At 52.9% G+C, this 27,614-nt stretch overlaps 8 protein-coding genes across 8 annotated transcripts; 3 read left to right on the top strand and 5 right to left on the bottom strand.

The window, feature by feature from the left end:
* Positions 1–67: 67 nt before the first annotated feature.
* PHACADRAFT_98288 (uncharacterized protein) lies at positions 68–592 on the bottom strand (the record flags this gene model as incomplete). The annotated part of the gene is made up of 3 exons (XM_007396785.1): positions 68–109; positions 160–318; positions 377–592. The coding sequence occupies 3 exons, from the start codon at positions 590–592 to the stop codon at positions 68–70; spliced, it is 417 nt and encodes a 138-aa protein (XP_007396847.1).
* A 2,041-nt stretch (positions 593–2,633) lies between these two features.
* On the bottom strand, positions 2,634–3,146 carry PHACADRAFT_97866 (uncharacterized protein; the record flags this gene model as incomplete). Its single annotated transcript, XM_007396784.1, has 3 exons — positions 2,634–2,675; positions 2,735–2,893; positions 2,952–3,146. 3 exons carry the CDS (start codon positions 3,144–3,146, stop codon positions 2,634–2,636), a joined length of 396 nt encoding a protein of 131 aa, XP_007396846.1.
* Positions 3,147–5,629: 2,483 nt separating this feature from the next.
* On the bottom strand, positions 5,630–7,385 carry PHACADRAFT_257774 (uncharacterized protein). Its single transcript, XM_007396783.1, has 6 exons — positions 6,984–7,385; positions 6,782–6,932; positions 6,191–6,727; positions 5,977–6,132; positions 5,858–5,917; positions 5,630–5,798 (listed from the first exon to the last, which is right to left on the bottom strand). The coding sequence occupies exons 3-5, from the start codon at positions 6,377–6,379 to the stop codon at positions 5,876–5,878; spliced, it is 387 nt and encodes a 128-aa protein (XP_007396845.1). The 5' UTR covers positions 6,380–6,727; positions 6,782–6,932; positions 6,984–7,385; the 3' UTR covers positions 5,630–5,798; positions 5,858–5,875.
* A 5,015-nt stretch (positions 7,386–12,400) lies between these two features.
* On the top strand, positions 12,401–14,801 carry PHACADRAFT_97873 (uncharacterized protein; the record flags this gene model as incomplete). The annotated part of the gene is made up of 3 exons (XM_007396782.1): positions 12,401–12,607; positions 14,547–14,702; positions 14,760–14,801. 3 exons carry the CDS (start codon positions 12,401–12,403, stop codon positions 14,799–14,801), a joined length of 405 nt encoding a protein of 134 aa, XP_007396844.1.
* PHACADRAFT_122919 (uncharacterized protein) lies at positions 14,731–17,511 on the bottom strand. Its single transcript, XM_007396781.1, has 6 exons — positions 17,418–17,511; positions 17,146–17,370; positions 16,809–17,090; positions 15,330–16,755; positions 15,105–15,264; positions 14,731–15,044 (listed from the first exon to the last, which is right to left on the bottom strand). Exons 2-4 carry the CDS (start codon positions 17,362–17,364, stop codon positions 15,367–15,369), a joined length of 1,890 nt encoding a protein of 629 aa, XP_007396843.1. The 5' UTR covers positions 17,365–17,370; positions 17,418–17,511; the 3' UTR covers positions 14,731–15,044; positions 15,105–15,264; positions 15,330–15,366.
* Positions 17,512–19,498: 1,987 nt separating this feature from the next.
* On the bottom strand, positions 19,499–21,013 carry PHACADRAFT_145798 (uncharacterized protein). Its single transcript, XM_007396780.1, has 5 exons — positions 20,845–21,013; positions 20,654–20,756; positions 20,505–20,571; positions 20,080–20,450; positions 19,499–20,016 (listed from the first exon to the last, which is right to left on the bottom strand). The coding sequence occupies exons 1-5, from the start codon at positions 20,939–20,941 to the stop codon at positions 19,935–19,937; spliced, it is 720 nt and encodes a 239-aa protein (XP_007396842.1). The 5' UTR covers positions 20,942–21,013; the 3' UTR covers positions 19,499–19,934.
* Positions 21,014–21,107: 94 nt separating this feature from the next.
* Positions 21,108–22,953, top strand: PHACADRAFT_209956 (uncharacterized protein). Its single transcript, XM_007396779.1, has 4 exons — positions 21,108–21,231; positions 21,302–21,585; positions 21,635–21,736; positions 21,788–22,953. Exons 1-4 carry the CDS (start codon positions 21,154–21,156, stop codon positions 22,290–22,292), a joined length of 969 nt encoding a protein of 322 aa, XP_007396841.1. The 5' UTR covers positions 21,108–21,153; the 3' UTR covers positions 22,293–22,953.
* Positions 22,954–24,339: 1,386 nt separating this feature from the next.
* On the top strand, positions 24,340–26,554 carry PHACADRAFT_145790 (uncharacterized protein; the record flags this gene model as incomplete). Its single annotated transcript, XM_007396778.1, has 9 exons — positions 24,340–24,574; positions 24,627–24,655; positions 24,711–24,920; positions 24,972–25,271; positions 25,334–25,642; positions 25,698–25,808; positions 25,860–26,017; positions 26,071–26,145; positions 26,202–26,554. The coding sequence occupies 9 exons, from the start codon at positions 24,340–24,342 to the stop codon at positions 26,287–26,289; spliced, it is 1,515 nt and encodes a 504-aa protein (XP_007396840.1). The 3' UTR covers positions 26,290–26,554.
* Between the last annotated feature and the right edge of the window lie 1,060 nt (positions 26,555–27,614).

The raw sequence follows: 27,614 nt of genomic DNA, 5'->3' as shown, positions 1-27,614 counted from the left end.
TCTAACAATGTCAGCGACCTGTTGGAAACACTAAGGGCGACCACCTACCGGTGAAGATTCGAGGCGTTCAGAGAGTGACGGGGATACAGCCGATGGAGATGAGAGAGCCCTGCAGGACTGATGAGACGAGCGTTTTCGGAGGCGGCCGATATTACTCACATAGCTGTTGTCTTGGCAGCAGACAGCTTGAGCGCTGCAAGAACCGCCGCCAGCACCGACGACGGTGATAGGGTCGCAGGTGAGGCCCACCAGAACGTCGACGCCCTGAACGACGACGCCGAGCAGACCCAGAATACCGGCGGCGGTGGGATCCGACGCCTGTTTCAACGCACAGTCAGTGCTGCTCGTACCACTGCATGCAGATCGGCACACTCACACTTGTAACGGTGTTGCAGCACTGGACGGAGCCAGTCGAGCAATCACTGGCAGGGACGGACGAGGCCGTTGCCGTCTCAGTCACGGTCACGGTCGTGGTCGGAGCCTGGGGCGTAGTCGTGGTAGCCCAACGCTTGGCGTTCTCGGGGTTTGGGGTGGCGACCGCAAGAATAGAGAGGAGGGCGAGGGAGGTGACGACGGTGAGGCGAGAGAACATCTTGAGAATATGCAGAGGAGAGCTTCGAGTACTCGGAGTAGTCCTGGTGCGTTTGAAACTGGATGTCGGAACCGCTACGTCTGCCTCAGTACATATAGGCGTATGTCTTGACCTGGGATGCTGGTTTGTACATTTTCGTCGACGGACATCGTCAGCCAACCACTGCTCTTCTTCTCATGCCCGGGTTGGTGACTAGCTGCTCAAAATGCATGACGACAGTGCCCCACGACGCAGCCCATAGCAAAGTGGAGTGGAACACGTCCGCGCGATATTCTTGGCAATGTTATCGCCACAGTGCACGCTGGGCGATATCCTGTGCTGATGTCGAAGAATGTCAAAGTGGAGCAGTCCTATTCACCGCCAGAAAAAGTCAGGAACCACAATCGGTGGTATTATCCGGGCGGCTGAGATCTCTGAAGGACCTACCTTACGCCTAAAGCCAATCGAGCAGGAATCTGAAGGAGTATGTTTGACCAATTCACGGTTATAGCTTGTACAGCATTCTGCCTGCATCGCTCGAGCTTTTTTGACGTCTCCGCCACAAAGCGATTGCACGAACGTGGAGGCGCTGCGTCACTTGGGTGATTAACAATGAGCTTGTTGAAATGAAAATGCTATGTGAATTCGAGGACGTCACCTGGTAGTACATCTAACCCTCCTCAACTTGTACCCTTGCGCGTGTTGTTCAAATGACGACAGAAATCAAAACTGCACGCGTTGCAGGGGTAAAACCAAGGAACCGATGTCGTTAGATTTCATATTGCGTGTTCGCGCGAGACGCCGAGACCACGGGAACCCTTGGGAAGCGCAGGCGTGCAAGCCTGAGCAGAACTTCAGCCGCTTTGGACCCTCTTGTGAGGCTGCTGAGAGGCCGTTTTGAACGTGGGCTAGAGCTTATCTTTGTACACATGCTCGGTACCGCTCGAAAGAATGCCCCTCATGGCAGTGGTTAGCATGAGTCTTGCATTGGACTTGTTCGTCGCTTGCGAGCGCGTCGGGTGTCCGGTCGCGGGTTGTATATGCATTGAGTGGAGCTCCCAAGCGTCTCCAGGCCAAGAACTCCTGCCACGCTTTCCTCGCTGCCCTGGTACCTGGATGGAAAGATGGGATTTCAAGCCAAACGTACAACATTCATGCTCCTACTCTCACTGGAGAATGAGGTCGGCGGAACCGGAGACACAAGCGAGGTGTCAAGAGACAACGCCAGGAGAATATTGCCACTATGAGAAACGAAAAGGCATCGCTCGAATGCTTTTGCGCGATATCTTCGCACATTAAATCGGAGGAGGATCAAGTCGGATTCTAAGCCAGCGGCGAGTGAACATTCTTAGAACCAAGCAAAAAACACTGAGCGCGCGCGGTCGCACAAGACGTCCGCGCGTCAGGACCGGACTGCCGAAATGCGCGAACGGCGGGTCTATGTTCGACTATGGCCGCCAGATGATGAATGTGGCTATGAGAGTCGATGGGAGCGTGACAGCAAAAGGTAGGTGAGCAAATATCACATAAGCCAAGTCTTAGAGCTAGGTCTGCAGGGGCGGGCTTACAATTCCATGTCTAAGCTCGGTGCCTATTGAATTAAATCTTCTTGTCTAACAACTGCGTTCATCTGTACTTAAAAAGCCACTGAGATACGATTCTATTCTTGGCAGCAATTTACTAACTGTCTTATGCCAACGCCATGTAGATGTATGTTAAGTTCCGGGCGACATAACATGCTTATATAGCACTTGGCTAAGGTATTTGTCGTATTCTCAAATAATACCGACTAGTTCCCACCCTTGCTATTCAGGCGAAACAAGACGCATTCATTGTAAAACGGTATACAATCAAATCAGCATTCTCAAAATCGCTCCCAGCCTTCCTGACCCATCCAGAGCTCGATTGTGAATTAGCTGTCGTGAAGTACGCAAGAATGTTGACACGAGCACGCTCATACGACAGCCCGAGCAATTGTGGAAGCCCTGATCAGCTACTGCCATCAGTGATCTGCTGGAAATGATGCAGAAGAATGAATACCTGCTGGGAAATCTTGAGTCGTTTAGAGAGTGATAGGGAGGCAGCCAAGGGAGATGAGGCCGCCCTGAATCGCACAGCAAGTGAGCAGTCTATCCAATCGTCAGTCATGCGTATGCTACTCACGAAGCTGTTATCCTGGCAGCAGACAGCCTGGGAGTCGCAACTACCGCCGCCAGCCCCGACGGCGGTGATGGGCGAGCAGGTGAGGCCCACGTCAGCGGTGACGCCCTGGAGGACGATGCCGAGCCCGCTCAGTATACCGGCGGCAGCGGGATTGGAGGCCTGTTTCGTCGCATGATCAGTGCTGCTCGTAGCATTGCATGCGGATCGGCACACTCACACTAGTGACGCTGTTGCAGCACTGGGCATCGCCAGTCGAGCAGGTGCTGACGCTGGTGGGGGTGGTGGCCGGTGCAGTCACTGTCACCGTCTGGGAGGGCTGACCCCCACGCTTCTCAGCAATGGGGTTCGGAGTGGCGACCGCAAGAAGCGAGAGGATAGCGAGGGAAGAGACGGCGGTGAGACGAGTGAACATCTTGGGAATATGCAGAGGAATGCTTCGAGTAGTCAGAGTAGTCCTGGTGCGTTTGAGACTCGATGCCGGGTCCCCTATGTCTGGCTCAGTATATATACGCGTATGTTCTGACCTGGGATGCTGGTTTGTACATTTTCGTCGACGGACATCGTCAGCCAACCACTGCTCTTTCTTCCGCTCCCAGGCTGGTGGCTGGTCAAACTGCATGACGACAGTGTCCCATGATGCAGCCCGCAGCGAAATGGGGTGGAACACGTCCGCACGACTTTTTTGGCGACGCTGGCCATCATAGCGTGTAGGGCGGTATTTGGTGCTGATGTCGAAGAATGTCAAAGTGGAGCAGTCCTATTCATCGCCAAAAAAAGTCAGGAACCACAGTCGGTGATATTATCCCAGCGATTGAGATCTCTGAAGAACCTACCTCACGCCTGAAGCCAATCGAACAGGATCCGAAGGAGTATGTCTGAATAGCTCACGGCTACAGCTTGAAAAACATACTGCTTGCATCGCTCAAGCCTGTCTGACGTCTCCGCCACAAAGCGATTGAACGAACGTGGAGGCGTTGCGTCACTAGGATGATTAACAATGAGCTTGTTGACTCGGAAATGAAAATGCTATGTGAATTCGAGGACGTCACCTGGTAGCACACCTAACCCTCCTGGATTTGTACCCTTGCGCGTGTTGTTGAAATGACGGCAGAAATCAAAATCACCCGGCTCGGAGACGCTTGGCTCAATGTGTGTACGCAACCCGATGTGTACACTCGACGCGCTCGTAAGCGGCGAAATTCTCCAAGGCAAAGCCCAAGCTCATCACTGAGAAGCATTGCTCTGAGCGATACCGAGTATGCATACGAAGGTAAGCTCTAGCCCACGTTCAAAACAGCCTCGTAGTGGCCTTGTAAGAACGTCTAAGGCTGTTGAAGTTTTGCTTAGACTTGCAAGCCTCCGCTTCGTGCTCGAGATTTACGGTCCCAGGGGGCGCCTATACGGTCCCCAAAGGGGGAGGTTTACGGTCGCGGGCGCCCGTCCAAATGAGGCACCGGTGCGTCTGCCGGCTACGCCGCTTAAGCGCCTTCCCGTCATCAAGGGCGCATCACCGTTTGTTCCGACGCCTATGGGACCGTAATTTGGGACCGTAAATTTGCCAGGTGGCACATCAGGTGCGAGAAATTTGGCTGGCGTCCCTGCCAGAAAAGCGTGCAGCGCAGTTCCCTTCTGCCCTCGAGATTTACGGTCCCAACGTGAGAAATTACGGTCCCAAGCGCTTGCCCGCCCTCCCGCCTCGTCTGGTGCCTCTGCCTCGCTCGACGTCTCCTTGACATGCCTCTGGCCCCCCGGACCTGACGGCACAGTGGACTGAACCAGCATAGAACCTGTATGTCTTAAAAATCTAATTTTTTAGCTAATGCCTTGGGCACCGCGTGCCTTCCCCTCCTCAGTGTAGATATCTTTAGTGTAGGTCGTGTCACAATGTACCTCCCGGCACAAAATAAATTACAAGAATATTGTCACACATTAAAAACACCTCTATTTGTGTGCCTACAAATTTTTGTGAGCCCCTGGCACTCAAGGCTTTCTCAACATCGTCTCCACGCCTTTCCTCGGCTCGCTTCCGCCTTTGGAACGCCCGCCGATGCTCGCCGATGCTTATGTCATCCGGCGCGGGACCGTAAATTTGGCGGGGTTCAGCTCTGCTTCTCAAGGGTTCCCGTGCCGGCCTCGGCGTCTCGCGTGAACACGCCGCAATATGAAATCCAACGATGTCGGTTCCTTGGTTTTGCCCCTGCAACGCGTGCAGTCTTGCTACGCCTTCCTCGCTGTCCTGGAACCTGGACGACAAGACAAAATTTCTGGCCAAACATACAAGATTCATGCTCCTACTCTCACTGGAGAATGAGGTCGACGGAGCCGGAGATTTGTGAGGTGCCAAAAGACAACGCACTTCTGCACGACTCGGATGTCCTTGCAAACCGGGAAAGATCAAGTCGGATTGTCAGCCAGGATCGAGTCCTGTAACCTTGGTCAAGCAAAGAACACTGAGCGCGCGCGCGGGGCCGCACAGGATGTCGGGACCGCGCCATATTGCCGAATCTTGCGAGCTTATTCGAAATATGCGAACAACGGGTCTATGTACGAGTACAGCTGTGACAATAATAGGTGGATGAGCCAATGTTACCATAAGCCAAGTCTCGAGGCTTGAAGCGGTGTGACGGGGGCAGGCTTACAATTCCATATTTAAATACTTAGAAAGTCACTAAGACACAACTCTACTCTTCATAGTATTTTACCAGCTATCCCATGTCGATATCACTGTCTTATTAGTCTCCGTGGCTAACTACAGGCCAATTATGGATTAGGTGCAGAGTACGAAACCATAGTTTGTGGTATCGCCTAGACGTGTTGAGGATACATAGCATGCTTATATCCTTGGCCGTCACAGTCAAACAATACCAATTAGTTCCCCACACTTGCTATTTGGGCAAAACGAGACACATTCATTGCAAGACGGTATACAATCAAATCAGCATTCTCAAACTGCTCCCAGTCTTCCCGACCCATCCAAGGCTCGATTGTGAACTGGCTGTCATGAGGTACACAGGAGTATTGACACGAGCACGCTTATACAACAGCCCGAGCGATGGTGGAAGCACTGATCAGCTACCACTATCAGTGATCTGCTGGAAATGATGCAGAAGAATGAATACCCACTAGAAAATCTTGAGTCGTTTAGAGAGTGATGGGGAGACAGCCGATGGAAATCAGACTACCCTGAATCACACAGCAAGTGAGCAGTCTATCCAAACGCCGATCGTGCATATTCTACTCACGTGGCTGTTATCCTGGCAGCAGACAGCCTGCTGGTTGCAGGTACCGCTCCCACCGACGACGGTGATGGGGCTGCAGGTGAGGCCCACGTCAGCGGTGACGCCCTGGAGGACGATGCCGAGCCCGCTCAGTATACCGGCGGCAGCGGGATTGGAGGCCTGTTTCGTCGCATGATCAGTGCTGCTCGTAGCATTGCATGCGGATCGGCACACTCACACTAGTGACGCTGTTGCAGCACTGGGCATCGCCAGTCGAGCAGGTGCTGACGCTGGTGGGGGTAGAGGCCGGCGCGGTCACGGTCACGGTCGTGGTCGTGGCGGGGGGAGAGCCCCAGGGGTTCGGGGTGGCGACCGCAAGAAGCGACAGGGCAGCGAGGGAGGCGACGGTGGTGAGACGAGCGAACATCTTGAGAATGTGCAGAGGAATGCTTCGAATACTCAGAGTAGTCCTGGTGCGTTTGAGACTCGATGCCGGATCCCCTACGTCTGGCTCAGTATATATACGCGTGTGTTCTGACCTGGAACGCCGGTTTGTACTTCTTTGTTGACGGACATCGCCAGCCAAACACCGCTCTTCCCGCCACTCCCAGGCTGGTGACTGGCTGGGTCTGAACGCATCACGGCAGCCTGTAGCGAAGTAGAAGGGAGCATTCTTGGCGTCGCTTGCCGTCACCGTTGCTGGGCGGTATCTTGTGCTGATGTCGAAGAATGTCAAAGTGGAGCCGCCCTATTCACCGCCAAAAAAATTCGGGAACTACGGACGGCGGTATGATTCGAGCGGCTGAGATCTCTAGAGAACCTAGCTCACGCTTAAAGCTAATCGAGCAGAAATCCGAAGCAGTATGTTCGAACAGCCTACGGTTATAACTTGTACAACATACTGCCCGCGTCGCTCGAGTCTGTCTGATGTCTCCGCCACAAAGCGATTGCACGAACGCGGACGCGGACGCGTTTCGTCACTAGAATGATTGACCGTGAGTTGGCCGAAATGAAATGTCGTGGGACGTCACCTGGTAGCACATCTAACCCTCCTTGTCGTGTACCGTTGTTGTTCAAGTGACGGCATGAAACAATACTGGAACGCTTTGCCAAGGCCAAATTAAGGATCCAACGTCGTAAGACATATTGTTCATATTTAGTTTTAGCGCGGGGCGCACACCGATGCCACGGAAATCTTTGAGAAGCCTGCCAAAGCAAAACTTCAACTTCAGCTGTCTTGAGAGGTCACTGAGAAGCTGCTTTCGATGCGGGCTACTCTTCGTACATTTGCTCGGCACCGTTCGAAAGAACGTCTCTCGGTGGTTAGCTTGGGTCTTGCGTTGGGGGCGAGCGCGTTGGGGATTTTCGCCTCTGACGGGCGCAATTGCAGGCTGTACATACAGGCACATTAATGGGTGGAGCATCCAAGCGCCTCAAGGCCGGGGGTCTCGATTCTCGCCGCGGCCTTCTCGCTACCCTGGAACCTGAGACAGCATGATGGTCACAGCTGAGCGTATGAGATCCATGCGACTGCTCTCAGTCGAGCATAAGGGCAACGCACGACAAAACTAGCGTGCATGTGAAGGGGCAAGAGACAACGCTAGAAGCATCGTCGCTGTACAGTTGCCCGGCAGGCTCAGGTCAGATCCCCAAAACTCAAGTCAGAAACCCCAATTTGATGCCATCAGTGCTCGGACAACCCCCGCACACCGGAGCGCACTGGTACTGGCGCCTCTTATTCCATATTGGCGGGTCGGGTGGTGCCAGTAGGCGCTCACCTTCCATACAGAGCGGCACGTCGGGGCAGGACCCGAAGCACCCCTTGCCGTCGGAGTCGTCGCAGGTGCGCTTGATCTCGCCTCCTATGTAGCTATTTCATTAAACGTATATATATATGATCAGCTGCTAATCGTAGTCATGATCAACATCATCTGGTGGAGATAAGTCATACTACCAATACTTGCTATTAGAGAAACTCAATTTAGGATCGTGCTCGCCGTTCGACGAGAGCTGAAAGAGCCCGGAGTACTTCCGACCACCGCTGCCATCAATGCGGCTGAAACCCCTTGCGCCGGAGTCGGGCGGGGGTGCAAAATATATCTCTTAAACGTGCCGGTTTGTGATGGGAAAGTCGGCGTGACACTCTGCTCGTCGAATTGCGACCGTGTACGTTGTCATGCCGCGTCTGTACTCCTACTTCGTTACTACAGCTCTGGCATGGCTGCTGGGACTGGCTTGGCATTTACCATGCCCATGACTCCATCTTCGATGTTTTCTGAACGATTTTGAAGCAATAACACGACATGTTCAACAACAGTGCATCTGTAACCCTACGCTAAGGGTTCTCTACAAAACATGAACCCTAGGTTAGTACAGCTCCTTGCTACACATCAATCGGCACGATCCGAACAAATATCCTCCTCCTGCTGTGCTCGCAAGCCCTCGCAAGCCCTCGCAAGATTCAAAATTGAGTTTCTCTATTATAAGGTGATAGACATAGCCAGCGCAGTACTCCTTTGGGTTGCTGACATTAGGGGTGACATATACTGGATTGGATTCGCGTATCTGACTATAATTATTCTCCCGTGCAGCAGAGCCAGCCCTGTTCTTCCAAGGATTGTCGTTTTAGCCGTCGAGCAACTTAGGGTTAGGTGCTCGATCAGATAGTCGAAGCATCGGGCGCTTGATTACCGCTTCGATGAGCCTGGGCATGTTTTCATAACTTACGGCGCAGTACATAGCGAAGCGGAGTGGAATAAATCTGCGCGAACCTTGACGATGCTGCCATTACAGTTCGTGCTGGGCGACACCTTGTGCTGATGTCGAAGCTAAAAAACCGAGAATGGTAGTGACATCACCCGGGCGGCTGAGACACGTGAAGGGCCTACCTTGAGCCTACCTCACGCTTAAAGCCAATCGAGCAGGAGTCTGAAGGAGTACGTTTGAGCAGCCAGCGGTTGTAGCTTGTATAACATACTGTTGCATCGCTTGAGTTTTTTCGACGTCTCCGCCACAAAGCGATTGCACAAGCGCGGAGACGTTACGTCACTAGAGTGATTGGTAGTGAGCTTGCCGAAATGGGGTACCATGGAAATCCAAGAACGTCACCTGATAACACATCTAGCCCTCCTTGCCTTATGCCCTTGCCCGTGTTGTTCAAAGTGACGGCAGAAATCACTGCTGCAACGCGTTGCAGGGGTGAAACTTAGGATCCGACGACGCAAAATTTCATATTCCCCATATTTGGTTTCAGCGCGGGACGCCGAGGCCGCGGGGACCCTTACCTTGCCAGAGCAGAACTTCAGCTATCTCGGACGTTCTTGAAAAGCTGCTGAGGGGTTGCTTCCGACGCGGGCCTCTCTTCGTACACTTGCTCTCCACCGCTCGGTGGAGCGCCTCTCAATGATCAGCTTGGGTCTTGCGTTGGGGATTTCTCGCCTCTGATGAGCGCATCACGCGTTGAATCGCGGGCTTTACTCACAGGCACATTAAGTGGAGCATCCAAGCGCCCCAAGGCCGGAGGTCTCGATTCTCGCCGCTTTCTCGCTACCCTGAGACCTGAGACATGATGAGATTTACACGTTACAGCCCAACGTACGAGATTTATGCATTTATTCTCACCGGAGCACAACGGTAACACACGACAGAACCGTAGGTGCATGTGAAGTGGCAAAAGACAACGCTGGGGGCATTGTCGCTGTGAGAAACGACAAGGCACCGTCTGAATGCTTGTGTGCGATGCCCTCGCACATTGAGCAAGATCGGGTTGGAAACTCAGCCAAGAGCAAGTGAACATTCCGCGTGTCTGAGTAGCCTATTCAATCAGATGTTTTTGTTCCGCTGTTCTTTGGGGTCATTTATCCCTAAAGGGCCGTTGTTCGGTTATCAGCCGGAGTGTTTTTTACGATGGTGCGGACGCAACGAAGGGCATGTATCGCAGATTCTGACATCGTGACGCCCTTGGGATGCTAGGCCTAGCAGCCCTGTTGCCACCCCGTCACTGCGCAGTCTGAACCATCTGAGGCCCACGCACCATTGGCCTTTGCTACCCGACGTCTACGCGCACGGGGCACGCCGCCATCAACGTGCTCCGCTCGACCAATGGTCACCGTGAGAGCATGGTTCCGTATAATGGACGTACGAAGAGCTGCGCCCTTCCGGCAAGGGATTAACCCCTGATCGCGCAGTGACGGCGAGACGTCATGCTTGTCAAGCGGGAGTCTCGTGTCCCGCGTCTTGTCCCGGACGCAATTCAGCTCACGGATGAAGTGCGGAAATAATACTTTAGGACGTAGTTAGTGCATGCGCATATTTGCGCGGCAGATAGTACAGAGTAGGAACGCACTCTAGCTGTTCGCGGTATCGCGGATGGTGCTCGGGAAATGTAAGTTGCCGTTAAAAGTTCATCTTGCGCTGTCCGATCAGGTAGTCACATACCAGGAGTATACCAGGACCCCTGGTAATTGGGCTAGAGGCCTATCCGGAATCCGGACGTTTTTGGCCAGATTTTGGACCCTATGCCAGATTTTTGTCCGAACGTTTCGACCCCAACCCTCGCCGAGGCCGGGTGAGCTCGGGTGAGTGGTCCGGACGTCGAACCTTCAACGAAAGCGGGCCTGATTTTTGTCCGGACGTCAGTGGGGGCAGGCGCCTGGCCGACCGACCACATGATATCGTCCTATGTCGGCCCGCCCGAGACTAAAAAGGGCAACGCTGAGATAAGATCGACAAATAGCATGTTTTAGATGTTTTGATATTGCTTGTCTTACTTTGATCAGAGATATAAACTTGTGGAATAAGAGAGATTACAAAGTTTGAAGCTGCATTTTGTTACAGCTAATAGCTTGCTTATTGTGCGAGTGAGACTTGCATCAGTTAACATTGCCGCCCTCGCACTCAGCACGACTGATGCCATCCAACCCATTGACTGGTCTTCAGTGACTGGAAAGAAAAAAAATATCCTGCTGATGATGCGCCGCCAATTATCCTCGCTGCCAGGCAAGCTGCTCTTGCCATACCTGCTGCCAATGCACACCTTCTCTCTGACCCCCTCCTCCCTGTAGCAGCCCTGCTCGAAGGCAATTTCCCATCTACAGTCCCAATCAGTAGTTGCACCAATATATAACTGTCTGTATCATTGTTACTAGTGTCCAAAATGGTCTTTCGCTAGGTATGAAGGAGAAAATGCAGGTTTGAAAGCCTGCCGGGCGAGCTTGGGGGTTGGCGAAAATTTGCTAGGCCTACCCGTAGTCCGGACGTTTTGGGGGCCGAAGGCCCCGAGGCCTGATTTTGTCCGAACGCTTTGACCCAAAATTACCCCTCTTGTCCAGACGTTTTTGGCAAAATTTTGGAGGGCCCGAACAGGCATCTGACCCAATTATCAGGGGTCCTCACATACCTTGTTGAATGGGAACTGTCATATGTAGACTGATCTTAGGGAACATGAGGCCCTAAGGCCTTGAGGGCTTGGCCTGTGTGAACTTGGTTGTTCTTGATTGCCGTTTCTGGGCGGACACCTTCGCCCGCACCTCAAGTAACGCCCCTCGTAAGTGAGGCTGACTGCCCTACACCGTGATCGGCGTCAAGCACTGCTGTAGTTAACCAGAACGCTCCAAGAGCCTGCGTATATCCTCGCAATTTGTAGAGATTTTCGGAAATTAAGATGGGGAAGAGTTCACCTTCTAGAGCAAAAGACGTCGCGTCCTGGACGTCCGGAATTGACTATGCGCCGTGCGAAAGCGAGAAAATTGTCCATCTGTCATCTGTCACCGACAAATCGCTCCGCAAAGGCATGACTAGCATGACCCGGTAGGGTCAACGGATATTCCAGGGTGTGCAACGCTGTCATGACGTCCCGTAGGCTAAGACTAAGGCTGAGACAACGTCCGGCTCTGATAGGGGAGTGCGCCGTCAGGTTCTTGCGCTTGCCTGCGGTCGGAGTCTACAACTGAGCTTACTGCCGAGCGATGGCTGGTGTGACTGATGTGCGACAAAAGTGTGAACTACTTCTTTAGCGGAAGCTCTCGGACAGTGCACTCTCATTTTTATTTTCTTTCATATTTATATACCTGCACCTCAGATGCTACAGTACTCGCTTTTACCAAGCATGTAAGAGACAGATATTTGAGCGAAGCCGCTCTGTGCAAACGAGCGAACTCTCCCTTCGGGATAGTATCTCCACTATCCCTGCACACCCGTGACGTTTGATGTGTGCCTTGCAGTTTGAAAACCCGTCTTGCCGTCTTGCTGATTGGCGAGAACGCGCTGACAGGCACCTTGGTGAACAAAATAGGGGAGGCCAGCCGGACATCGACAAGATGTAGGATGTCTGAGGCGCTCCTTGGAGAACATAAAAGACCACCGCAAGCCAACACAGAAGGCCAGCTCGAGCCACTTCTCTCACAGACAGTCCTCGCCAGCTTTCTCCTGCTCAACAAACATATCCAAGATGTTCGCCCGCCCTGTTGTATTCCTCTACGCGTTCTTCGCCCTCGTCGTTCTTGCGGCCGCCACTCCGAACCCTGAGAACGCCAAGCGTTGGGGTTCTCCTCCCGCCACGACCACGACCGTGACGGTGACTGCACCGGCCTCCACCCCCACCAGCGTCAGCACCTGCTCGACCGGCGGTGCCCAGTGCTGCAACAGCGTCACCAGCGTGAGTGTGCCGAGCTGCATGAAATGGTACAGGCAGCACTGACCATGCGATAACACAGACCTCCGATCCCGTCACCTCGCTTCTGCTTGGCTTGCTTGGTATCGTTGTCCAAGGCGTCGGTGCCCAGGTGGGCGTTCAGTGCTCGCCTATCAGCCTCATCGGCGGCGGTACCTGCAACCAGCAAGCTGTCTGCTGCCAGGACAACTCCGTTAGTGACATGTGCAACTGGTATTTGGATGAGCTACTCACTTGCTACATACCTCAGAGCAGCCTCGTCTCCATTGGCTGTCTCCCTATTCAGCTCTAAGCTTGAGGAGTAACAAGCCGCATGGTGAGCTCGGGTGTCCTAGACTTGTCCTTTGCTTCGACTAACTGACACCTCCGACAGATGTGGCAAGTCGAGGTGTAACCTGAATATGATTCGTCGCTCGTGTGCTCTTGTCTCGTATCGAGTCCTGTAGCTCGCCTGAGGTGCTCCTGAAATATATGCCTGGAACGTTGTTTGAGTATTGAAGCCTCTGCGGCAAGCCTTGAGGCAACCTGATTACAATGGAAGCGCGAACGTGGTCTCCCTTAGCTTATATGTACCGTACATGGACAAGCCGACGGCTTCAGTTTGTCTAGAGAGCATACACACGCACCCACATTTGATCAATGGTTCTGCGTTGGACCTTGGTGATACATTGTAGGATGATGCTAGAAGACGGGGGAGTTTGCATTCCATGTCAGAGAGTTAGATGAGTATATTTTCACGACTGAATGGCACATTGATAGCCTTTTCAAAATTAAGGCCGAGAGTTAAACTGACCGGCAACTCCGCTGAGGCTTGCAAGATTCATTCGCATCGTCCAACGGTCCAACCGAGCTGCCAGTCCTGGGTTGAGAGCGGGCGCTTCGCTGGATAAGACGTTTCAGGGAGAGTACTGTACGAGTTTACCCTGGACTCGGAGGTGTGACATCCAAGACAGCATTTGTACGAGCAACGGCAGGCGTCGAGTTACCAAAACAAGTAGATTTGCGGGATTTTCTTGGTATGTTCGTTGAATTTGGCCCGAATTTGGTGCGGAGCTGCGTGACAAGACCCAAAATTGCAGCCCCTGGAGAGGCCTGTGACGCGTGACGCCACTCCCATTCAAACTCGTACAGTAGTTCTCTACCTTTGCCATCCAAAACCTGAGCCAGTGTCCGTACCAAAGTCAGGCCGGATCGGAAGGAAAATCCAGAACTAGCCGTGTAAATTTAGTCATACCTGCAGGCCAAGACTGACAGAATTTATCCTCAGGTCTTTTCCCCCAACCGTCAAGGGTCTTCGACGTCCCGTAGGCTAAGACTTGGGCTGAAACGGCGTTCGACTCTGATGGGGAGCACAACGTCTCACCATTCTCCACTGTCTCTCCACTAGTCGCGCCCGCAACGTTTGATGTGGATCTCGTAATCTGAAAACCCGTCTCGCCGTCCTCCTGATTGGCCAGAACGTGTTGACAGGCGCACCTGGGTGAACTACGGAGGGGAGGCCAGCCGGACTAACACAAGATGTAGGACGCCTGGGGCGCTCCTTGGGACACATAAAAGGTCGTGGCAAGCCAACCCAGAAGGCCAGTCGAGCCACTTCTCTCACAGACAGTCCTCGCCAACCTTCTCTTACACAGTCCTTGTCAACTTTCTCTTGCACAACCCCCACAGCCAAGATGTTCGCCCGCCCCGTTGCGTTCCTCTTCGCGTTCTTCGCCCTCGTCGTTCTTGCGGCCGCCACCCCGAGCCCTCAGTATGCCAAGCGCTGGGGTTCTACGACCACCGTGACCGTGACCGCACCGGCCTCCTCCCCCACCAGCGTCAGCACCTGCTCGACCGGCGGTGCCCAGTGCTGCAACAGCGTCACTAGTGTGAGTGTGCCATCTATTTGTAGTGGTACGGGCAGCACTGACCATGCGACAAACAGACCTCTGACCCCGCCACCTCGGTTCTGCTCGGCTTGCTCGGTATCGTTGTCCAGGGTATCGGTGCCACGGTGGGCCTCGACTGCTCGCCCATCAACGTCGTTGGAGTTAGTGGCGGTACTTGCGACCAGCAGGCTGTCTGCTGCCAGGACAACTCCGTTAGTGACATGTGCGACTGGTATTTGGATGAGCTACTCACTTGCTACACACCTCAGAACAGCCTCGTCTCCATTGGCTGTCTCCCTATTCAGCTCTAAGCTTGAGGAGTAACAAGCCGCACGGTGAGCTCGGATGTCCTAAACCCGTCATTTGCTTCGACTGACAGGGGCCTCTGAAAGGTGTGGCAAGTCATGGCATAACCTTAATATGATTCGTCGCTCGTGTGCTCTTGTTTCGTATCCAATCCTGTAGCTCGCTTGTCTCGTATCCAGTCCTGTAGCTCGCCTGAAGTGTTCGTGATATATACCTGGACATTGTTTGAGTATCGAAGTCACCAGGGTCTGCGGCAAGCCTTGAGTTATCCTGATCAATGAACGCGTGCGCAAACGGTGTTCCCTCACATCTACCGTATTTGGACAAGCCGACGGCTCCGGATGTTGCCAAGAGAGCATACACATGCACCCACACGTTTGATCGATAGTTCTATCGTCGACTTGCATCGATGATACGCTTGATAAAATAGGGTATAACGATTAGCGAATTACGCTAGCGAGTCTATCTCTGCCCGGTGTCAAATAAGCTCATCAGTAACCCGTCGACAGCGCCGGCAGGGTCAATGCATTTACAATTGATGTATCGTACAGTTCAGCCGTTCTTCATGCCCTATGATTTCTCAAGCAGGTCCGTCCAGCCGAGTTGGGTCCATGCGATGCACACGCGGAGCTTTAGGAGGATGTCCGAGACGGCACCCGCAAGGACGGGATGCTCGAAACCCTTCACGTTCAGCGTCTCACGCGCAAAGTCGAGCTGGAGGTGCATGCCCTCGTGGCCATCGAGCTCGAGCTTCGGCTTGTGGCCGTTGAGCCTGCCTGTCGTGCGGCCGGTGTGCATGCCCGGTGCCACCTTGCTCCGCATCCGCGGGGGCGGATGTTGCACCAGGTGGTCCGTGATCGCCCCGAAAAGCCGCCTCTGCAGCAGCTGGAACACCAGGTCCGTCGGTTTCAGCGTGCGGTCCACGGCCTCGCGCAGCTGCGCCTCCATGTTCTGCTTGTCTACCCCGTTCTGGTGAAGTGTCCCGCCGTACGCTTGGCTGATGCGCACCACTTCGTCCGCGAGGTTCATGAGCTTCAGGCCGTCCGCGGCCGGTTCGCCTTCGATGTCGGCCTTGAGCAGGGTCCAGATGCGCTTGAGGAAGCTGTGCTCTGAGAGTTCCTCGTTGTCATCGGCATCGTGCTTGCGCTTCAGTGGGGTCATCGGGATCCGCACGAGCGCACGGAGTGATGCGGTGATCACCAGGGCTTGTAGGTAGTTCTGGATGTGCAAGAGCGAAGGTGTGATAAAGAGGAGAGGCGGTGGCAGAGAGTTAGGAAGCGGCGGAGGCGGGTCTGCTGATGGTTCTGGCTCTGGCGTACCCGAGGGAGATGTATGGACTGCGATAGTAGGAAGATCGCAGGAAACGGCGTAGTTGGTGCCCAGAGCGATCATGAGGCGTCGAGTGAACATTCCGTGCGATAGTTCGCCTGTCATTGATGCATCGGCCGCACCCACCGGATACTGTATCTCCTCGAGCCAACGTTCCCATTTGTCTCTGACTACTTCTAGACGCCAAAGCTGCAGCACGATCTCGCGTTCGCGACTCGCCGCCTCGGTAATGACCACGTCGCGCAGCTGTTGTTCGCTCATGGTTCCAAGGACAAACTGCGACAAGTCGTCTTTCATTTCCTCTGCGATTTTCAGCGTTGAGCGTACAACATGTATGATAGCCTCGGGAAGTGCACCAGCCGGGAGATTTGACAGAGTCCGCGTGAGCGCATCGAGCTGCGCATCTCGTGCAGGTGCACAGCGTTGCCGAAGGCTCTGCAGGACCTCCCTGAGATGAATTACTGCAGATCGAAGGGGTGAAGACGTCGGCGAAAGTGGCAATGATAGGGTCACAAGGACAGGGTGGCTCTTCGGCAATAAGGATGAAAGTCCGATGTATAGGTCTTCGTACAGTCGCTTCAGCCGAGTGAGCTGTACTGGTGGCGATATGTTTAGAAGAGATTCAAGGGCCTAGGCATATATCTCAGGAGACGCGCAGAGGCTCTCGCACAAAAACAGCTTACCTCGTCCCAAAAGGCTCGATGTACCAGATCTTCGACGCGCTCATGAAGTGCAGATTGCGCGTGATGCTCAGCGTGGGGCCTCAACAGTGTTGAGATCAGGCTCTTTCCAGGTGGAAGCACATTTTCAGGCTCTGTCGCAAGTAGATGAAGATAGTACGCTTGATTTAGGATGCCGTATAGCTCCATCGGTAGTGCTGTTGGGCTCGCGAACGAGAATGGTAATCGAGGACTCGCTTGCCCTGAGTGCGCGGTAAGTCTGAGTGCCTCAGAGCTGGAGCCTGGCTGATTTTGATCCGCATTAATGCTGAGTGAAAGCTACACTATCCACTGTACGAACCTTCTGCAGCTCTCTAAGCGTTATCTCCTCATCAGCCGTTGGCGTCCATAGTCCCTCCTTGCGTAGTACACGCAAATTATTTCCCAAACTTTCCCGCGTTGCGTCATCGCACTTTCTACCCCCTTTTAACGCGCATAGAGTCGATATCGTATCTCGCAGAGCAGCGTGCTCTTGGTGTTCTTGCAGTTTTTGCTGCAACCTGTTGACCAGAGCATCCATCCTTGGCTGAGACAAATCTTCAGTGAGAACCTGGGGCAGTTTGCACAACATACCTCGTTCGAGTATATATAGTGAATAAAATATGAGTGCAACTGCTGGCAGTCGAGGGTGGTCGGGAAGAGAGAGATTAGGTCATTGACGAGCGGGGTATAGATAGAGCTGACCACCCTAAATGACGTAGCTCGACCCATAGATGGCGAGCTTGGACCTAAACGCCTACTGCACGTGACTACACGTTACGACGCGATCGTACTCGTAGTCATCGTATTCTCGATCTCAAGGAGGCATGCCCTGATAGTATACAGCCGTGTTCGTCACTTCTACTCAGTCTACATACAGTTCTATTATCGCCCTACTCTACTCGCCCTGCTCGAGATCTCAGGTTGGCCCCCTAGGGCCTGAGCGCATGCCAGCTGTGTCAGCAACCTACAATCCAACTGGACTGGGTTACGACGAAGCTGAGGAGACGGACGAGAGGAAAATAGGTGAGGAAAGACCAGCTCGAGTCTGGCTTGTTATTGAGCAGTACGAGCTCCTTATATACATGTCAGACTGAATATCTAGGGTATCCTACGAGTATGTAGAGGTATATAGAAAGGGAAAGAATACTATGGAATCCGGGAGAACCATCCGGAATGTGTAATATTCATGACAAGCTGCATCACTACGAACCCTTTTCGCAGACAAATTCGCACAGTTATCTGACACTTATTGAGGAACTACATTTCAGATTGACCGAAAGCTAGGAATCAAAGAGGAGTCTACACTGCTGAGCTGGTTGATGGGCACGAGCCTGGGCCTAAGCGACTCCAGATTGGCGAAAAGGCTGAAGAATGATGCAGTATGGTGACTTGGAATGTATTGACGAGCTGACGTAGACACAACATAGTTCTGCAGCATGCCATACCTCGATAATTTATACCGCCTTTGCTCGTGCGGTATACCACACACCATCCTTGTCCGTTATTGCTCGTGCGAATTTGAGCAACAGCTTGTCCCGCTCTTTGTTGTCAACAACGATGTCCGTGAGGAACGGCGAGATCTCGTCTGCTTTCCAGCGCGAGCGTGTGAGGAAGAGGTCTGCGAAGCGACTTGCAGGGTCAGGCGGCAGCTCGGACGCGGGGAAGTAGCTTATGAGAGGGCCTTGCGAAATGGCGGACGGTTCAGGATTCGAGAGATAGTTGCCTAGGAGAAGCTTGAGGTCGACGGCAGACTCGAACGCGTCGCCTACTGCTGTATGCCACTTTTTCACAAACTCTGGTTCAGGTATTGGGTCATCCTAGCGGAATTTCGTGAGCTTGGAGAATGTGCCGGAGCATGTACAAAATTTACCTTATACGCCCATAATATGCCCAAGCCAACCTCTTTCACTGTCGCGTCTACATCCATCTTCCACGTTCCATCTCTAAGCTCACCGAACCACGCCATGACCTGCTTTGTCACGTCTCTCTTGACTTCATGCTCATGCTCAAGAACAGAGACTAGCTCTTCTTCTGGCACCGAGTGATGTAGAAAAGAGTTCGCAATGAGTGCTGTAAGGAGAAACTCGAGGATGGCGGTTAGGTACGAGCGGGATATTGGACGGAGTACGCCTAGGCGGAAGGAACGCTCAAAAGAAATTAAACCAAGATGAGGGACGTGATATACCAAACAGCAGCAATATTCGTCTGTCTTTGAGGCCCTTAGTGAGCTCAAGGTCACTCGCCTGCAGCATGTCCTGTGCTTCTTCGTAGGTGAGCCTGCGCCGCTTACTCTACATATCTGCGATAAGCTTAATCCTGCAACACAAGGCCATGACACTCACCGGTCTCTCCTCTTCAGCTTCTATATCCACATCCTCGTCCTCATGGCCCTCATCGTACTCCTGTCCCCTCAGCATCCCACCCAGTCGTTGCAGCTTCGGCAGCGTCGGCACAACTTCGAGCACTTCATGTATCGTGTCGCGGATCACGACGTCCTTTCTTGCATCTCCCAAGACATCCGTCGGTGGCGTGACAACGAGCACCGAGTTTGAGAGGACGACAGAACGCAGAGCATATGTCTTCTCACGCGTGCAGAGGACGGCGTCTTCGTTCTGTTGACCTTTGATGATAAGACTGGGTCAATGATGAGCTGCGGGTTGGGTGAAGGTAGAGTGACCCTGAGTTACCTTGCATCACCGTCTGTTGCCGATTCTATGACCTTGAGCAGTTCCGACGGGAGTTCTAGGAGCCTGTACGTTCCCGTATCCGCACTTGGAGTGGACGTGAATTTGAGGCTTAATTCCGTCATTTTCGATGTTTTGCAACGCGTATTTCAGCTTTGGGAGAGTAAATACCACGGATTCAAAGCCGTTTACGCGTCCCAAGACGCGTTCCCGAACAGAAAATGGAAGTTGCAGGACAAAGCCGAAGGCCGAGACGAAGAACGAGAACGGCTAGCGCCACGAAGCCTCCGCCCTTTCTAGGTAAGGCTACAAATTACCACAGATCAACAGGTATGGTCCGAATGCTTCAGACACAAAATATCATGAGGCATAAGTGCAAAGGCATTGAATACAGAGATTCAGCACGAACAAACAGTAAAAAAATCTAGCCCAGATACTTCCATATCAAGAAAAAGCAGACGAATGTGAAGATAGCTCCGACGATGAAGATGTACATGTCCTGAGTACTGGTTGAAAGCTCCTACATCAGCACGTACCGCGAGGTAGGAGAGAGGCAAGACAGTGCACACCTTCTCCGCTCAATCCAGCCAATGACATTCCTACTCAGCCCCAAAGTATTCGCCGCATCCAGTAACCGTCGTTGGGTGCCTTTGAGAATGTTTCTCTGATCCTTCAAATCATTTAGTACAGCTTGACCCTGCGCCAGAAATTCGTCAAGCCGTGAATCAGTGTTGCGGACGAAGTCATGCTCGCGCAATGCATGGTCCTCGCGCAGGTTGGACATGGGCAGGCTTTCCGACCCCCGGAAGGGTGATTCTGATACGGTATTACTAGATTGTTGTGTCGATTGGAAGCGTCGCCGTGAGTCGCCTGGCGCGGGTGATATGGGCACTGCCGATGTTGACGAAGCGAAAAGTTCTGAACGTGAAGCTGTTTCTCTCTGCATAAAGGAGACTGTTAAACGGCGACGATATAGCTACTAGTTGAGACTCACCTCGGTTTTTATTACCTCGAATTGGGCACGTAGGTCTGTGTAGTCGGACCTGAACTTCTGAACACGCCTGGTATGATAAACAGGTCAAGAAAGATATTACGCAAGGCATGGTCAGCTCCAGCATTGCGCACATGGAGTTAAGAACGTACATCATAGCCTTCTCTTGCTTTGCCTTTATCATCTCGCGCTTGGCCATCGAGTCGTAGTCATCCACGGTGCGTGCCATCGCGGCGAGCGACGCGGATATCTGCCCTGCCGAACGTCAGACCGCACGCTCAACATCGACACGCGCCCCGGGGCCCATGTTGTTCGTAAGCTCAGAGAAAATAGTGATGCAGACCTAGCAACGCCGCGGACGAATCTCCGTTTCGTAGCCGCTCCAAGTCGCTTTGGATGGAGTTTGTCTGGCGCACGCCGAGCGTGTACAGTGAGTTCATCGTATTTCTTTATTCCTTCCTCTGTGCAGAGTATGGAAGAGGGAGAGGAGGGAGCTAATAGACGTAGTCGAAATCAAGGTGGAAGACTGCGCGCGTGTATCCGGCACGTCACCGACGTGTATTCACCAGAAAAGGAGATAGGCGGGTCACACCGTCACGAGAGGGCGGGCAGTGAGCCGCATCTTCGTTTGTACCGCCATCTCGGTCTTAGCATGGATTCCCAGCCGATTTCTCTCGGTCTCTGCAGACTGCCAGAAGGCTCATCACTCATTACCGACGCGGATGAGGAGGTCGGCAATACTCTCCAAGTCTCGGTATAGCTCTCTATCGTAACTTTACTCTTGCATCTCTGTCTACCAGGTCTTTCTCCTCTACACGGATCTAGCTAGGAAGCAGTCGTGTGCAGAGCAGGGTGGAGACAACTTCAGAGGCCTCGGATACCTGGAGCGCCACAAGGACGTGCTAAGTTTGGAATTCACGTACCCCGCGAAGCAATCGCAGGCTGCAGGGAGAGCAAAGGGAAAGTCTTCCAAGAAGAAGAACACTGAGACAGAATTCGAGACTCTAGAGGTGCAGCTGGCACAGGACAAGACGGCTCTGCACAGTCGGAAAGGAGATACCGGTAGCGTCTTGTGGCGAGCAAGGTACGCGACAAAGCTTTCGCTTCTCAGCATACGCTGAAGCATCCTGCAGCGCGGAGTTTGCTCAACTGGTCCTCCGCCAATATCACTCTCGTGACCCCAATGCCCTGCTAAACTCCGTGCGTCTTCAGGAGGCGAATGTACTCGAGCTGGGGTAAGACTGCTTGCAAAGCGCGTCGTGAACGACATTCATCCGCACTCTCAGGGCTGGAACTGGCCTTCTTGGAGTCATCTTCGCACCTCTGGCGGAACATTATACGGTGACAGACATCGACGATCTTATCCCACTCATCAAGAAGAACCTCGCTCTGAATGGCGTCCCCAACACCCCGCCTTCTCCTCCCAAAGGCGCTCCTACGAAGGCGAGCGTATCAGCAGAAGCACTTGACTGGGTCGCCCTTCAGAACTGCTCCGCAAGCAAGCGACATTCGATATATTCCTATTCGCCAATGGATCTTTTGCTTGTTATCGACTGCATCTACCATCCGTCTTTGCTGCCTGCGCTTGTGGACACTATCGATTATCTGGCCACTCCGGAGAGGACTACCGTTCTCGTAATCGTAGAGCTCAGAGCCGAAGATGTCGTGCGGGAGTTCTTGGAATTGTGGCTCGCAGCAGGTGAAGGTGTGTGGGATATCTGGCATGCCCACGAAGTAATGGAAGGACCGTATGCTGTATGGGTAGGGTGGAAGAAGGGGATAGATCGATAGAGTCCGTTTGACAGTCTGCAAGAGGGCATGATTGGAGAATATATACGCAGGTGATAATCTGGGAGCACACAGCATGTAATCACCGCTTTCCACTCTTCTTTCTCGACCCTTTCCCTCCAGCTCGCTGCGCTTTTTCAACCTTCCGCTTCTGCTGCTTCACCCTCTCCGCTTTCCGTGCTGTGTTCGTCTGATACTTGATCTTCTTCGGATCCCTCGCCTGCAATTTCTTCGTTGTGGTAGTTGCCTTCGTTTTTATTGTTTCTGGTTTTTCTTTCAAGACAGATTCTGGCAGAGGAAACTGCTTGACGTCTCCATCCTCGTCTTCGTCCATGATAGTTTTCTGCTTCGGTCCGTGCAGAAGGTGGTCTGGATCGAAATCTTCGACGACGATGACGGTCGCTAAATGCTCTTCTCCCTCATATTCTTCCTCTCTCTCGTCAGCCTTTCCCTTTCCCTTTCCATTGTCTGACGGCTCGCCAAGTCCATCCCGCTCATCACCTTCTGCACGAGCAAAGGAATTGGATAACGTCTCGACAAGAAGAGCGCGACGGATATACCTTCATCGTCAACGGTAGCACCGTATGCCTCCTCCACTTCAGCTGCGTTCTTGGCAGCTCTCTCGGCAAGCACTCGTCGATTCTAGCACCTGGTGTCAGCCTTGCGAGGGTATGGACACCTTCACTATACATACCTCTCGCCGAGCATTCAGTCTCTCCTCCTTCTCTCTCTGGAGTGCCCTTTGTTTTGTAGCCTCCTTCTTCTGGAGCTTACGCTTGTGGAAGCCCGTCAAGAATTCCCTTACACCCAACTGCACATTAGATGCCCCGCATGTGCCTTGCGCAGGCCTTCGCTCTTACCGTCTGGCATCTTCGTCGAACACAACCTCTTTGACCTGGCCCTTCTTCGCACGGTTTTTCTGCGCGGCTATCCGATGCGATCTTGTGAGGATGGCAAGGTTGGACGGGACCATAGCAGTAGAGGCGGGAGTAGAGGAATAACTGTAGGCGCCAGATGCTGCGTGCAAAGTGTGACGGTCACTGCGCTCTGTACGTTACGTCACGCGTAAGTGGCAAGTGCCCGAGCGTGTCTTACGCTCAAGTATGTGGTGCGGCCGGCTATTGTTCGTACATTGAAACAATTAATGCGCTAGTCCTGCTAAAATCACGAGTTAGCGGTCTGTATAAAAGTGTCTAGCTATATCACCTTTCACTTACCCAGATCTGCCCCACAAGCTCGTTCTATGCCTATCTATTAACAGATCTTTGTGCAAAGCACTTAATCTAAGGCTGTCAGTACCTTCGTTTTGCGATGGCTCGACCAAGACTTGTCAATACCCGCAAGGAGGTGCTTTCCGATGGTCTGCTAAATTGAAAGAGTTAGGGAAGTGGAACTTGAGTACTCACGTATGTTAAGGTTCCCGTTATTTACCAAGACGTAATAGTGGCAAGCTTGTACTGGTGGTAAGTATACACCAATACGCCACATCAATTGTCTTGGAAGCGGTGCCTCTGATTTTTGGATACTTATCAGTGATCACCACTGTTTCCAGGTATACGGAGCTCAGTACGCCTGCTGTAATTTTCTATCCTGTGACTTGTAGCACAGAGAAATTGTTTTTCTCGTCTACAGAGCTCGCAGCAGACTTGAGGCTTTGAGGACTCACGAAGTTCCATCCTGTCAGACGCCTCCATTTCAAATTGGCGCTGAAGCCTGGCTCCAAGACCTTTTTGATCAGGGCGTTTGCCCCCCACCCCGCCGTGCTGCCGAGTCGGCCTGTGTCTTGGCTGCAGCTAGCGTCGCGCTACAGGGCGAATCAGTGCGGCCGACTCGCCATGCATGCATACCGAGGGTGGCCTTCATGCACACGCACTGCGGCTCTGCTGTTTTAGGTCTAGTAGATCTAGCAAGGTTCCCGAACGACGGAAACTGCACAGCCCTGCAAGAAGCCCATCATGGCGCCGCTGAAACCTTGTGGAAGCGACCGGGATCGGGGATGGCCCTTTATAAAGGAACTGCTCGCAGCTTGTTTTTCTGTTTTATCGCCATGATGCCTGGCCTATCCTTAGAATCACCCGACTTTCTCTCTCTCATTTGGAAAGGAGTACTTCCTTCGTGGGTGCTATACAGTGCTGTCAAAGCCGTATACAACCTATACTTCCATCCTTTGGCGAGGTTCCCGGGGCCAAAGCTTGCCGCTGCTAGCGACTGGTGGCAAGCATACATCGAGGTATTCAAGGCCGAGAGTCTCTCGAAGAAGCTTGTCAAATTGCACGAGGAGTTCGGTGAGTGTGAGCAGATTTCAGCATGCAGCATACATGTAATTGTGCTCGGTAGGTGACATTGTTCGAGTCGCCCCAAATGAGGTGAGGTTCTCGCCCGGTCTCGCGCCTCCACCTGACTTACGCGGGCTGTGTATAGCTCCACTTCGCGAAGCCCTCTGCCTATCATGAGATCTACAATGTCAAGAACCGGTGGGATAGGGACATGAAGTTATACCACATCTTCGCGGATGAGGTGTCTACACTTACTATCCCGGACTATCCGACTGCGAAGAAGCGAAGAGATATCTCCATCCCGCTCTTCTCTCGCAAGAATGTCATTGAGATGCAGCACCTGGTTCAACAGTGTGTACGTACGACTTGCCTTGAGGTCCTGATGTTCGCTAATGAGGCTCGGCAGCTGGACACGACTTGCGAGAACATCGACAAGCACATTAAGGAGGGCAAGTCTGTCAATATCTACAAAGCCTTTCGCTGCTGTGCGGTCGACATAGTCTTCACTATATGCTTCGCACGTAGCATGAACGCGACCAGTGAACCGGACTTCAGCGCGCCCGTCATCGCTTCTTTACATGCTGCAATGCCTGTCACAGTGATTTTCAAGCACTTCCCGATGATTCAGAAGCTCGTAAGCATGATGCCTGCTTGGCTCCTCGTTAATCTCCGACCGGAGCTGGATGGGTACGCGAAAATGCGCAAGGTAGATACATGAGTTTACCACCGCCTGTGCTGCACGACCGAGGAACTGATTCTTCCGGGTAGATGCTCACAGACCAGGTCAAGGAAGCCAAAACTAACCCGCAGGCGCTGGCGGACTACCACCAGCCCACGATTTATCACGAGTTCCTGAAAGACCCTAAGAACATCCCTTCCGATAAATCCCTACGCGATGAGGCCGTGCTCTTCGTGAACGCTGGCACCGACACAGCAAGCAACACCATCATCGCGGGCGTGCTCAACATTCTGGCAAACCCGGAGATTCTCGCGAGGCTGCAGCAGGAACTTGTCGAGGCGTGGCCCAACCTCGACAATGTTCCGCGCTTTGAGCAGCTGGAGAAGCTCCCCTATCTTGTACGCCGTCGTGCTACCGGCTCGAGCCTGAGATATCTCACCGTGATCCATGTAGACGGCGGTCCTCAAAGAGAGTCTGCGCACTACCCATGGCGTTGTGCAGCCTATGACGCGTGTCGTTCCCAAAGAGGGCGCGCAGATCTCTGGGCGGTTTATCCCTGGTGGTGTGAGCGCCGTTTCGCTCCCTGCTGTATTTCGTTCGGCTCATCGAGGATAGAGCGTCGTTGGAATAAGCAATACCTTCGTCCACCTGAACGAAGACATATTTCGCGATGCCTGTGCCTTCAAACCTGAGCGCTGGCTTGACTCCGAGGGCGATTTGGACACTTGGCTGGTCGCGTTTTCAAAAGGCCCTCGTAGCTGCCTCGGTATCAAGTAGGCCGTCGTTTATGACACGTATCGATCAGCGCACTGACAGTATTCTGCAGCCTTGGATGGTGCGAACTTTATATGAGTATTGCGAATCTGGTCCGCCGGTATGACCTGAAGCTCGATGGCGTTGGGTATGGCTTGTCTGTTACTATGTTTCTTGTACCTTGTGCTGACAGTTAATGTACAGACCCTCGGACTGGGTGTGGAGAGATCTTTACCTGCCTCACTTCGTGGGACCCGACTTGATGGTTAAAGCCCAGCGCCGCACAGTATAATCCAGCGCTGGCTTCTATGCACATTCATTTCTTCTCGAAAGCTATAAAACACTGCGTTCATTAGTTTATCGTTATATCCTTCTGCTTAAACTTCTACTCTTTGGGTCGTGTAGGACACGTCGCGTAACGCGGCGCGTCGAAGGCTGTTTGATTTCTCTTGTTATAAGCTAATATACTGTGGCTTCGCTGCCCTGCCACTGCTGTTCTCGTAGTTGCGGTTCTGCGGCTTGGCGATTTGGGAAGTGAATTTCATGGCTAGAATGTTGTGCTAATTATCCCCGCTATAGGAAGTGTCAAAAAGATCCCGAATTGATGATCTGGTCCAAATCTGGCACACAGTCTGTACTGTACGTAGTCCGGTCAGTCGCAGAGAACATTCATGATATACAATCAGCTGTATACCATCAGACGTTCAAACGCTGCTCACAATACTCAGCATGTAGTCGGGAAGGAATGTGCGATGCGTGGCGAGGTTAAAAGCGTGAGTCTTGTCATTGGTTTTGACTACATCAGAGTCAATCAATACGCTTGTCTACACAGCTGCACGGATGAGACTGTGGAGCTCAAGATCTGGCAAATTTTGGGATCCGGACTATCGTGATCTTTGAGGCTTGGTTTTTGTCTGAGATTCGTACGACCGAAATCATGATTTTGTGCAATGCGAAATCCGCCCCGATCCGAGATCTCCCTGCAACAGAATGGCGCCCACAGAGCCTCAGAGCTCACGTTCGTTCGTGTTCGATACATCAAAGTGCACATTGAATGACGGGAGACTACAATAGAACATATGTATAACCTAGGCTGCAGGATATTGAGCCATGGCGGATGCTGGAGCAGCAGGCTGCGGGATGGAGAACGGTCCATCATCAAGCTCACTGGTACCTTTGCCCCCACAAGACCGGTATGCTGCCAGTATCGTGGTCATCCTCAAGGAGACCACTGCATCTCCAAATCAGGTTCTGCTTTGGTACTAGAGCTATCTGAGGGCGCCGGGGGTGCAAGGAGCATCTCTGCTTGCGCGGGTAGTGATCACTCAGAAGAATGTGGACTTGGCTGCCCCAGTCAGCCCAGCTTAGTTGTCAAATACCTGGTCGAGCGGATTGCTAGGTAGCTGAGGTCATGAATAGACCCTAGAGGGTTCATCTCTAGTTGGTCGTCAGCCGCAGCCTGATCAGCCCCGGGCAGTTCAGCAAGGCCGGCCGGTATATGCGGGCGGAGCGGTTGACATGGGCATGATGCATTCGGCAAGCTCAACAAGGTGTATGATGTGCCAAAGGTGTTGCGTAGAGGCAGAACCGAAACACGATTGGTGGGCCGATCATACT

The sequence above is a fragment of the Phanerochaete carnosa genome (assembly GCF_000300595.1).
Source record: "Phanerochaete carnosa HHB-10118-sp unplaced genomic scaffold PHACAscaffold_6, whole genome shotgun sequence".
NCBI lineage: Eukaryota > Fungi > Basidiomycota > Agaricomycetes > Polyporales > Phanerochaetaceae > Phanerochaete > Phanerochaete carnosa.
The sequence above is the reverse complement of the archived record's forward strand: the minus strand, read 5'-3'. Positions and strand labels throughout refer to the sequence as shown.

Coding starts and splice junctions, on each gene's coding strand:
- PHACADRAFT_257774 (XM_007396783.1), bottom strand. CDS start 6,379: ATGTTCGCTCGTCTCACCACCGTCGCCTCCCTCGCTGCCCTGTCGCTT. Junction 6,133..6,190: donor GCTGCAACAGCGTCACTAGT/GTGAGTGTGCCG, acceptor GCGACGAAACAG/GCCTCCAATCCCGCTGCCGC. Junction 5,918..5,976: donor GCTGCCAGGATAACAGCCAC/GTGAGTAGAATA, acceptor TGTGTGATTCAG/GGTAGTCTGATTTCCATCGG.
- PHACADRAFT_122919 (XM_007396781.1), bottom strand. CDS start 17,364: ATGGATGCTCTGGTCAACAGGTTGCAGCAAAAACTGCAAGAACACCAA. Junction 17,091..17,145: donor CGCTTAGAGAGCTGCAGAAG/GTTCGTACAGTG, acceptor GATCAAAATCAG/CCAGGCTCCAGCTCTGAGGC. Junction 16,756..16,808: donor ATCGAGCCTTTTGGGACGAG/GTAAGCTGTTTT, acceptor ATATATGCCTAG/GCCCTTGAATCTCTTCTAAA.
- PHACADRAFT_145798 (XM_007396780.1), bottom strand. CDS start 20,941: ATGAACTCACTGTACACGCTCGGCGTGCGCCAGACAAACTCCATCCAA. Junction 20,572..20,653: donor AAGCAAGAGAAGGCTATGAT/GTACGTTCTTAA, acceptor TTATCATACCAG/GCGTGTTCAGAAGTTCAGGT. Junction 20,017..20,079: donor GGCTGGATTGAGCGGAGAAG/GTGTGCACTGTC, acceptor GCTTTCAACCAG/TACTCAGGACATGTACATCT.
- PHACADRAFT_209956 (XM_007396779.1), top strand. CDS start 21,154: ATGGATTCCCAGCCGATTTCTCTCGGTCTCTGCAGACTGCCAGAAGGC. Junction 21,586..21,634: donor AGCGTCTTGTGGCGAGCAAG/GTACGCGACAAA, acceptor AGCATCCTGCAG/CGCGGAGTTTGCTCAACTGG. Junction 21,737..21,787: donor GCGAATGTACTCGAGCTGGG/GTAAGACTGCTT, acceptor CCGCACTCTCAG/GGCTGGAACTGGCCTTCTTG.